Source organism: Myotis davidii, unplaced genomic scaffold, assembly GCF_000327345.1.
Source record: "Myotis davidii unplaced genomic scaffold, ASM32734v1 scaffold346, whole genome shotgun sequence".
NCBI classification, from domain to species: Eukaryota; Metazoa; Chordata; class Mammalia; order Chiroptera; family Vespertilionidae; genus Myotis; species Myotis davidii.
This window is the reverse complement of record NW_006297386.1, coordinates 476,046-487,622: the sequence shown is the minus strand read 5'-3', so window position 1 is coordinate 487,622 and position 11,577 is coordinate 476,046. Positions and strand designations below refer to the sequence as shown.

Sequence of the window (11,577 nt, the reverse complement as noted above, 5' to 3'; positions counted from 1 at the left end):
AGAGCATATAACTTTTCAAGCAAATGATTAAAAATCAGGCAGAAATGAGTAAGTGTCTGAGTAAGGTATAAGATCAGAACAGGACAGGGAAAGTATTTCATCCTGTATAATAAAACCCTACTATGCAAATTGACTGGACATAGGAACAACTGGTCACTATGACATACACTGACCACCATGGGGCAGACGCTCAACACAGGAGCTGTCCCCTGGTAGTCAGTGCACTCCCACAGGGGGAGCTCTGCTCAGCCAGAAGCTGGGCTCTTGGGTGGTGAGCACAGCTACAGTGGAGGGAGCCTCTTCCATCTCCACTGCAGGCAGGTGGTAAGGAGCGAGGGGGCCTGGGCTGCAAGAGCCCCAAACTGCAAGAGGGATGTCTGACTGCCGGGTTAGGTCCGATCCCAAAGGGAAGCTTGGTTGCCCCGGTGATGGAAGAAGCCAAGCTTCCTAGCTGGCTGCTGCCTCCTCTCAAGGTAACAAAGTTTCAATTATAGAAGGTAAATAAACCCCAGATACCTGCTTCCAGTCGCCATGGCCATGGAGGTGGAGCGAATAAAAAAAAAAAAAAAAGGAAAGGCTGGGAGCTTTGGTCGCCAGGGGGCTTGGTCAGTTTGAAAACAGCCATCAGCCCCTTACCCAGGCTGGCCAGGCACCCCAGTGGGGACCCCCACCCTGAAGGGGGTGTGGGCAGCCTGAAAATGGCCCTCAGCCCCTCACCCAGGCTGGCCAGACACCTCATGAGGTGAGGGTCCCCAATGGGGGGCTTGGGCAGCTTGCAAACAGCCATCAGCCCCTCACCCAGGCTGGCCAGGCACCCTAGTGGGACCCCCACCCTAATCCAGGACACCCTTCAGGGCAAATCAGTCAGCTCCCACCTGTGCACCAGGCCTCTATTCTATATAATCTATATAATAAAAGGGTAATATGCAAATTGACCCTAACAGCAGAACAACTGGGAATGACTGGTCACTATGACACACACTGACTACCCGGGGGCAGACGCTCAATGCAGGAACTGCACCCTGGTGGTCAGTGCGCTCCCACAGGGGGACCTCTGCTCAGCCACAAGCCAGGCTGATGGCTGCCAGCACAGAGGTGGTGGTGGGAGCCTCTCCTGCCTCCTCAGCAGTGCTGAGGATGTCTGACTACAGCTTAGGTCTGCTCCCTACTGGCAGGTGGACATCCCTCGAGGGCTGCTGGGCTGCCAGAGGGATGTCTGACTGCCAGCTTGGGCCCAATGCCCCAGGGAGCGAGCCTAAGCCAGCAGGTGGACATCCTCCGAGCGGTCCCCGACTGCAAGAGGGCATAGGCCGGGCTGAGGGACCCCCCCCCCCGAGGGCACAAATTTTTGTGTACCGGGCCTCTAGTAGTATGATATAAATACTGACCTTTATCAAGAGCATAAATTTGTTATATATAACTATATATACTACCATGCATTTGTTCCTTAAAAAAGAACAATAGCTGAAGTATATTCTTAGTTGTTTTCCTTAATTACTATATAATGCTCTTAAGAATTCTACAGTAAAATATTTGATATGCCTCTCTAACATTTTCTCTTTCACAAAAATCAAAGTCTGCCCTTCTCCAGGAAACATGGTTGGTGAACTTACCACAGATCACTGGTTTGCCCTTATTAGTCTATCAATATCATATGCCATTAAAAAATTTCCCAGTTCTGACTTTCTGAATCCTGTGGTGACTTTATTTTAAATGTACATCTTTTGTTTACAGTTAGAGACCTTTGGAGTAGGTTAACCTTTTTATAGGTCAACTCTCTTTAGGATCATTTATTGCTTTGCAAATGTTGAAGTTTTTCAGAAAAAAACTTTTCTGTATTCAATGTCCGTGTCTTTGAGATAGTAGTATAACTTGTCACAAACATTTATGTACCAGAAGCCCAGTGAATGAGATTTGTGCACTGGGGGGGAGGGGTCCCCCAGAAAGGCCTGCGCCCTCTCGCAGTCCGGGACCCCTTGGGGAATGTCTGCCTGCCAGCAGTCAAACATCCTCAGACATCCCTCTGCAGTCCGGAGCTCTCACAGTCCAGGACCCCTCACTTCTTACCACCTGCCTGCAGTGGAGACCAGAGGGGCTCCCGCCACTGCCTCTGCGCTTGCCAGACATGAGCCTGGCTTCTGGCTGAGCAGCGCTCCCCCTGTGGGAGGGCACTGATCACCAGGGAGCAGCTCCCGTGTTGAGCATCTGCCCCCTGGTGGTCAGTGTGCCTCATAGCGACCAGTTGTTCTGCCGTTCAGTCAATTTGCATGTTACACTTTTATTATATAGGATTACACACACAGACACACAACACACACACACACACTATTTCATAGAATCCTAGCACTTTTTTAAAATTAGAAAGTCTTTAGAAATCAACTTTCCGACATACTCATTTTCCTGACAGTAAAACAGAACCTCTAAGATAGTAAATTGATTTGATTGGCAATAGAGAAACCAAATCTACAAAACCCCTGACTTAGTGGTATGTACATGCCTTGTTTGTGTGTGTGTGTGTGTGTGTGTGTGTGTGTGTGTGTTTTAATATATTTTTATTGATTTTAGAGAGGAAGGAAGAGGGAGAGAGAATTAGAAACATCAATGATGAGAGAGAATCATTGATTGGCTGCCTCCTGCACACCCCCTACTGGGGATCGAGCCCGCAACCTGGCATGTGCCCTTGACCAGAATCGAACCTGGGACCCTTCAGTCTGCAGGCTGACGCTCTATCCATCGAGCCAAACCGACTAGGGCTGCACATACCTTGTTAATATTATTGGCATATGATGGAAAAGACATACTTTAATCTGATTCAACTGATGGGAAATAGAAGGAAGAAGTCAAAACAATGACCCTGGGTCATAGAATCGGGCAGTCTTCTCAAATGAGCAGACATAACTGGTCAGCAAGGACCCACATCCCTGTTTTTAATACCTTCCGTCTTATTTGACCCCGATAAAAACCCCACCTATGCTTTGCAGAGTTACAGGAGAAATCTGACCATTTTTCACTTGGGAGATAGAGAAAGTAAGGCTCATGGTGCAAGCTGTATGTCTAGAATCCTGGCTCTCTACCTGCCACTCAGAGCTGCGTGTGATACAGGATCCTGGCAGCATTCCCCAAGCTCCAAGGTAGTCAGGAGCCCAACCTGTGTCCACAGTCTTACCTCCCCACCCCCACGCCTTTGAATCTTGGATCTATTGCTCCAAAGTAGACACACACCGCCTCTCTGTCAAAGGGGCGGCTTTGTCATGCATATTGATTAGTTGAAAGGGCATTGCTGCCATCTGGCTGGCAGATGAAATGTCAAGATCAATACTTCTCATCCGTCAGCTTCCAGGATCAGAAAATAGGTGGTGAGGGGGAAGGTAGTAGGACTATTTACCGAATCAAGATGGTTGTAGAAATCAATGTTTGCGGCGCAGAGATACCTCCCAAGCAGTGTGGCGTGAGTGGTAAAAATTGTAGCGATAGGAAGTTTCCGGGCTCGAGAAAGGATCAGTCCGGTTCCAGCCTGCCATTCGTGGAATTGGGTAATGACGTGTTTACCGTCTGCATGGTCTGTCACCTACATCAGGAAGAAAGCATTTAGAAAAGCTGTCAGTGAAAGTTGATCTTGCTCATGGCCCACAACATCAGGAAAGTTATCGTGCCTGTAAGTTTTAGCTCAATTTGAAGGGATCTATATATGAAGCAGGTAGATTTAGCAATAGTGTTTTATAGGATTCAGTGGCATAAAGCCCAACGGTCCTCACACTTAGCCTACCTACCTCAGGTCACCTGGAAGGCTTGTTAAGCACTGACATCTGGGTCTCATCCCCAGGTAATCTAATTCAATGATTCTGGGCTGGAGGGCAATAATTTTCATTTCTTACAAGTTCGCAAGTGATGCTGCTACTGATGGTCCAGGAAATACTCTTATTTTATTTTTTATTGATTTCAGAGAGGGAGAGAGAGAGATAGAAACATCAATGATGGGAGAGAATCATTGATCAACTGCCTCCTGCATGCCTCCTAGTGGAGATCTAGTCAGCAACCCAGGCACGTGCCCCGACAGGGAATGGAACCATGTCCTCTTGGTTCATAGGTCCATGCTCAACCACTGAGCCACACCAGCTGGTCCAGGAAATACTCTTTGAGAACCACTGACTTAAGCTAAAACCTTTGTATTTGCAAGTATCTGCTCTTGCCCTGGCCAGTGCTGTTTAGTGGTTAGAGCATTGGCCCTCGACCTTCTGGCTCTGGTCAGCACCTCTGCAAGGCAACCAATCAACATGTCTATCTCCTCTCTCTCTCTCTCTCTCTCTCTCTCTCGCTCTCTCTCTCTCTTTCTCTCTCTCTTCCCCCCTCAGTTTCTTTCCCTTCCCTCCCTTCCACTCTCTTTTAAAAGTCAATGGAAAAATTATCCTCCAGAGAGAATTAACAAAAGTAAAAATAAAGTGTCTGCTCTTCACAAAGGTTTTCACAGGTATGAACAGCACAGGTCAATGGTGCCGCAGAAGCAGGTGACAGCAGAAACAGGACTTGCCCAGAAAGCCTTGGGTTTTTTTCAGTGTCTTTGTTTACCCTTTGAACAAAACACAATCTCAGTTTCCAGAACTGCTTTACTCTAGAGGAAGCTGAGCTCTTACTTTCTTGCTTCCCTCCCTTGTATTCCCTTTAACAGAAGGACGACAGCAGATACACACACATGCGCGCACACACACACTTGAGGCTGATTTCCGCCCTGGGGGCAGTGGCTCGGGGAGGCAGTTTGCAGACAAAGACACTAACAGGTACTAAACAAGATTTCATATTGGTCATTAGCCCAGATCTGCCAGCACCCTCACCCTCCTTTTCCTATTCTGTCACCAACACACAGCAATAGGACTGCTTCCCACCCTCTCCTTTACTTTGAGGCAGCACCTTATGGCTATTGGACGATGATTCAATCAGTAAGAAAGACTGGCCAGATGGAACCTGCTCCCAACATACAGATCTGTGATTTGGCTTTAGACCACACCCCACTTTGCTAGGGATGCTCTTTCTTCACCATCTAATTTTCAGGTTAAGCATCATCGTCTTGAGGTAACGCAAAGAAGGTGAAGAAATCTTACTGCCAAGCTTGGAGGACTTAGGAGAGTGCAGGCTTGGCTCACTTAAAAAGGACTAGTTTGGCCCTAGCCGGCTTGGCTCAGTGGATAGAGCGTCAGTCTGCAGACTGAAGGGTCCCAGGTTCGATTCCAGCCAAGGGCACATGCGAGGGTTGCAGGATCATTCCCCAGTAGGGGGTGTGCAGGAGGCAGCCAATCAATGATTCTCTCTCATCATTGATGTTTCTATCCCTCTCTCCTTCTCCCTTCCTCTCTGGAATCAATAAAAATATATACTAAAACAAATTAAAAGGACTAGTTTCTAATATTCTTTTTTTTTTCATCTATGGGAATTTCACTGCTATGGACTCCTTAGCACTTGCTGGGATCACTTCAGCACCTAGCGAATGATAAAAATATCTAAAAGTCACTGCAATTACACAAGAACTCATGCATAATCAAAACCAAATATTTCAAGCTATTTTCTATTCCATTGAATCTATAATTCATATACATAGTGCATGATGTATACTATTTTTTCTTGCACATATGTTGAGTATCATCTATGTAGCAGCAAATATAATTGGATTTTATACACATCATCCTATATATTAATAAGCATTATTATTACCCCAGTCCAAAGGCTGATAGTTAATTTGAGGAAGGCAGAACATTTTCTCAGAAATGTACTAGGACAATCAATAAAGGCAGCATCTCAAAATTTACTTAATGTAAAGGTCATGGGGTCATTGCTGGACAATGCTGGGCTCAGAACACAATTGTGCTGCTCCTCTGCTGTATCACCATCCAGTAAACTGTACCTCTTTTAAGAACCAGGCTGTTAAAGATCCAAATATCAACATGTCGTTGGCTTCTCGGTCATGATAAGGCATGCCGACACTGCACGCTTCCCAGAGGTCACCCTTCCACCTGTCCAATTTCCAAGCTGAAAACCCTATGTCAAAGAGCACCACGTAAGGACTCCCCTCTATCAGCCATCTTCCAAAATGTACCTGCCAGATAAAGAACACAGAGCCATGTAGGAATGGTAGGACATGTATTTGTGCTCAGCAGATGTAAGCTTTATTTAGAACTCAATTGCAGATTACAGATGCTGTACAGAAAACCACGATGATACCACAAAGCTCTGATATGGAGTTAGAATGGGCTTGCATTCATTCATCTAAAATATTTCCCTGCTTGGGAAATGCTTTTCATTAAATTTAGTCATTTAAAAAAAAAGTATCCTCACTCCTTTGACCTTGAGCTCATAGTTTTAGGATTTAATATTATAGTCTACTAGAGACCCAGTGCACAAAATCGTGCACAGGTAGGGTCCCTAGTGGCTCCCAGCTGCTGGCTGCCAGCCGGGGCCTCCCTTTGTTCCATGCCACCCTCTGGTGGTCAGCACACGTTATAGCAAGCAACCGAACTCCCGGTCGGTTGAACCCTCAAGGGGACATTTTGCATATTAGGCTTTTATATATATAGATGTTTTTATGATAAAATCCAAAGTTGAACTGCTCTGTATCTTTAGCAACTCACAGTTCAATATTATTTCTACTGTGTCACTTATTTTCCTTTATGCAACAGGAGTCAACATATTTTCTACTAGAAAAAGTGTGTTTTTTTTTTCTGTTGACAAATGTATATGATTTCTCCAATTCCTCCTATAAAAATGAATGTTGCTGGAAGTGTTTCTCAGTATGGTTGCTGCCAGAAATCTTAATTAAAAATATTGCCTATGATCCATTATCTCATTAATGTAGCAGCCCAAAGTCTAATCCTATTACGTTCTTCAAAGTGACTGCCCATCAATTCAGTTAATCGCACAACCGCCTCCAAGACTTTTGCCGGTTTGCCCCATTGCACAAACGCTGAAATTAAACACCATCTTCATCTACTCATCTTCCTGCACTTTTGCCCAGGCTGCTGATTGCTGCTGGAGAGAGTCCCAGTCACGTACATTTGTGACATTGAAAAGTCCTGACTGTACATCAGAGATGTCAGATATTCTTTATCTCTTCCTTCAACAGTTTTCAGAACTTCTTCCTTCAATTTTTTTTTTATTTTAACACTTGCCTCCTAACTTTTGTAAGAGGACCTTTAACTCCTACTTCATTAAGATCATCAAATACATTGAGTGAGACCATACTGAGTCCTTCATTCACCCTTTATTACCTGTGTAAGTGAAAGGGGAGAGAGTGATCCTCTCACTAGTGCTTTGGGTCTTGTTCCCGCTCCCATTCTCAGTAGCCTTCCTTTCTTCAATCATTCATTTCTTCTGAATTTTCACCTTCTCCCTGTCTGCTAGATATTTCTTTTTTGGCATATAAATATGCTCAGACCTCACTGACATTTAATAAAACACCAATTCTCAAAATCACACAACTCTGAAACTACTTAATTTATCTCATCTCTTCAGAGAAAAATCTCATAGCCACAGCTTTTATACTCTTTTCTCACCATTCATACATTCCTCAACCCACAGCAATCTGATTTAACCTCACCTTCCTTTGAAGCGTATCTAACAAGGTTACCATGAATGACCTTAATATTGTTAAACCAAAATGACCGTGGTTCAATCCTTTGTTGATTTGGTTCCTCCTTCATACTTGAAACTCTCTTCTCCCTTGTCTTGACCTCACTATTCCTGTATTTACAGCAACAAATTCTCAGAAATCTAGTGGCTAAAAGGACACAAAATAATTATTCTATAGGTTAGGGGGTTGTAGCATGAAATCAATCTTGTGGGTTAAAATCAACATGTTGGCAGAGTTTCATTCCATTTGTAGTCTCTGGAAGAGAATCTATTTCCTGGCCTTTTTCAGCTTCTAGAGGCCACCTTCATTCCTTGGCTAGTGGACCCTTCCTCCATCTCCAAAGCTCCCAGTGCCAACCTCTGTTCCATTGTCACATCTCTCCAAGTCTGATCCAACTGCCTCCCTCTTATAAGGACCCTTGTGATGACATTGGGCCCAGCCAGATAATTTCTCCATCACAAGATCCTTAACATAATCACATGTGCAAAGTCCTTTTCCCATTATATTACTAGACATTTATATTGCCTCAAAAACGTACCTATTTATAATCAAGTTCATCATCTTTCTCACAAACCTGCTCCTTTTCCCTATGTAGAGGAATGGTCTTCTATTGAGAGTTAATGTAAATTGTGTCTGCTTGCCCATTACAGTTTACTAAGACTTGTCAAATGAAGTGTTGGTCAGTATCCCTTACCTGGCAGCCATGTTGATTCATTATGTCCACTGCTCTTCTAACAGCGTCATTTGTAGGTTCACACTTTTCCACCTGAGTCTTCATATTTTGCTCAAAATATGGACCAATCAGAAAGTAATTGTCTCCCCATTCATCTGCTGTTGTTCTGGCCTTTGTCTGAATCACAGTATAGATGCCACCAACTGTTGAAAAGAAAAGGTTCCATTATGATTCAGCTTAATCATTCATTTAAGTGATAAAGGCATGGAAGTGAGTTCCCATGTTTTGTTAAGTATTTAGGATCCATCAAGCACAAGGGTTCATTTAACTTTCTAAAATAAAGTATTTAAAGACACTAACAAATAGCCATTATTAGTTCCATTCATGCATATTTTAAAGCCCCTTCTGGGTACATGTCAGATAATAGCAGATTGGCAACAGCAGGGCAGTACAAACATTTCAAAGAAATCTGAAGAGACTATTGGAATGAAGCACTTGGCTTAATGCTCTATCCACATTGGGGTGTCAAAATGAAGCAAATAGCCATTGTCATGCCATAAGCCCTCAGCAGCAGTAGTCACCTTTCACCCCTTCTCTGACAGTGGTCCAAGAAGGGGCTAAGATACATCCAAGTAACAGCCACTGCTGAAATGATGAGCAAGTTTTCCAAATTAAAGAGCCACTTCCATTCTAAGGAACCAAGTGAGGTCACTTTTGCCGAGAAGATCGATAGATTTTGAGGGGGAATGTTTGGCCCAACTCTCATGTCAAACCCAATGACACAAATACAAATTTTCATATGGTATGTCCTTTCCCCTCCCCCCTCTGGCATTGTGGCCACCACTATTAAAACACAAAGCCAAAAAACATGCGTACTATTGGAAAATGCGTATGCCTTTGGATCCAGCATGTCCACATATAGAGAATTGTCCTGGAGGAAAACAAAAAGAGTGCCAACAGATATGTGTAAAAGAATATGTATGGAGCATTACAGTTTTGAAAATTATAACCAACTTCAATTGAACTAGTTAACTCACTTAACCTAAGGCTCAATTAGCTCATCTATCCAACGGGAATTTGCAGAGGCAACTAAAGAGAATTTTTTTTTAAAGTGTGAGTCACATTTTAGTAACATATTTACATATCTATATAAGCTTTCTTCAAATAATTTTTCATCTTCGGTTGATGTCTTTCCTTCATCTTCATCTTATCAGGGAGAATACGTTCTCGGGTTCTGATGGCACATGTTTATTAAATGCCTTATTCACATTTCTATTCTTGAATACTCTTATTTGCAACTGTGCATCTTGCCCAGAGATCTTTCTAGGAGAACATCCTTGTTTGTTAGATTATGTGTTCGAAGTTTAAATACACTAGTGTAAACGCAAGCACATTTTTATTTGCTAAAGAACACAAGGGGGAAGAGAAATTCTTTATTTGAAGAAAATAAATGGTTAGAGTTGGGAATTGAAATGGAAAGATAAACATGGTTAATTAATTTGCTACTTCCTTTTCTGATTTGAGGCCTTCGGTCTTGATATAGTCTCCAAATAGCCTTACAGTGTTCATAAATACTGTGGCTATGTTCTTTCAGTCTATCAGGAATAAAAATATAAAAATAAAAGTCTATCCTATCCTGTTTGAGGCCTGATCATAAATAAATCTTTTCTCCCAGACATCTCTCTGTACAGTCTTTCTGTGGAGAGGACCTCTTATTGCATTTCATATGCTCAAGCACCAACTTAGCCTCTCTCTGCTCTTCCCATATTCATATGCCAACTAGTTTCCCTTGAAACTCTGTTTTCCGCAAACTCCTCCGTTGGCATGCTAATTATAGGTGAGTGTGATGGCATAGACATAGGGCCATTCCCATTTTCAAATTTGAGGTATAAACCAGAGGTTCACCAACACATATTTTTTATTGATTCATTGTTTTGTCACAGAATAGAGCACTGAATTTGAACTTACACTTCACTTTCAAACATGTACTTTGTATTTTATTGATCTTCTTTTTTCCCCCAAAAAACAACATAGGAGCTATCTTTAGTGTGAGGGCAAAGTATCAAGCCTTTCATAAGAAAGAAAAGACGAGCTCCCATGACATATATGTCATTGAGGTAGCTACAACCCCAAGTTTCTGTCTAGAAACTGCTGATGTTGCTAAAACCAGGATTCCAAAGCAGTATGGAATATGGACTGCAGCCAATAGAAGACATTTTATATAGGAATATAAATTAGGAGTGTCTTCACTACTTGGTAAATGTTTAAAAGTTATGGAATCTGAAAGTCATATGACTTCAATATGCTTAGCTATTAATTGGACCCTTCTGTCTTAAGACAGTTGCAGGAGGAATCATTATACAGTTAGAATATCATTCTGTGAGGCAGCAGGGCTGGTAGGATTGAAAGTAAATGTTACTGGTGATAATGGTCAACAAATGTTTGTGTGCCCAGCACTCTGCTGAATCTGTAGTCCAAAATCAAAGCAGCTTCAGTCTCAGGCAGGGAGAGGTGAGACACTTAGAGCAAGACCATGTGCACACCCCTCCCCGATCATACATAGTAGCAGCCCATGTTTTATACAGGAGGCACTCAGACATGGCATGCAGGGTATAAAGGAACTGAGGAGACCAGGTCTCCTCTGAAAGCTAAGTGTGTACCAAGCATGGTTTTTCCATAGATTGTGTGTTTCACGTGGTGTCGTTTAAGATGCCATTGACATGGCCACTGCATGTTCACACCAAAGAAAGGAACCTCAGCCCCAAATGACTGTGTTGCCAATGACTGTAGTAACCCTGTTCCATAACTTTCTGTCCACTTTCTGCTTTTGTGTTTAAAAACTGACTCATGGAATCACTCAAAATCAAAGCAAATATGATTATGAATGATTCAACACACTCATTTTGTGAATAAATTTTTATCCTATATGATAAAAGGCTAATATGCAAATTGTCCCTTCTACCGCGAGTTCAACCCTGAGTTTGACCAGAGGGTGGGGCTGGATGGCCAACCACCTGTGGCCCCTCCCTCTCGGCCAGTCCTGCCCTCGAAAGTCTCCCCCCCTCGCCCTCCCCCCCACCCCCCCGATCTGCGATGGGACTGGCCGGCCAACCTCCCACATCCCCTCCCCCGAGCTGGCCCGGCCCGATCTGCTGTGATCAGGGCAGTTCCACCATGCACAAATTCATGCACCAGACCATTAGTATATTATAAAATCAAAACTTTTTTAAAATTAGGTTCCTTAGGGTATAATTTATATGCAGTAGGACTCTTTTACATGTATCTTTCA

General features: G+C 43.3%; 1 protein-coding gene across 1 annotated transcript in view; it reads right to left on the bottom strand.

The window, feature by feature from the left end:
- The window catches only part of GYS2 (glycogen synthase 2), a 44,255-nt gene that overhangs the window by 27,620 nt on the left and 5,058 nt on the right, over positions 1–11,577 (bottom strand). The window contains exons 2-4 of the mRNA XM_006773148.2: positions 8,310–8,491; positions 5,894–6,085; positions 3,386–3,568 (exon numbers count right to left, since the gene is read on the bottom strand). Of these exons, the coding sequence (XP_006773211.2) occupies positions 3,386–3,568; positions 5,894–6,085; positions 8,310–8,491 (557 nt within the window). The remainder of the gene's footprint in view (positions 1–3,385; positions 3,569–5,893; positions 6,086–8,309; positions 8,492–11,577) is intronic.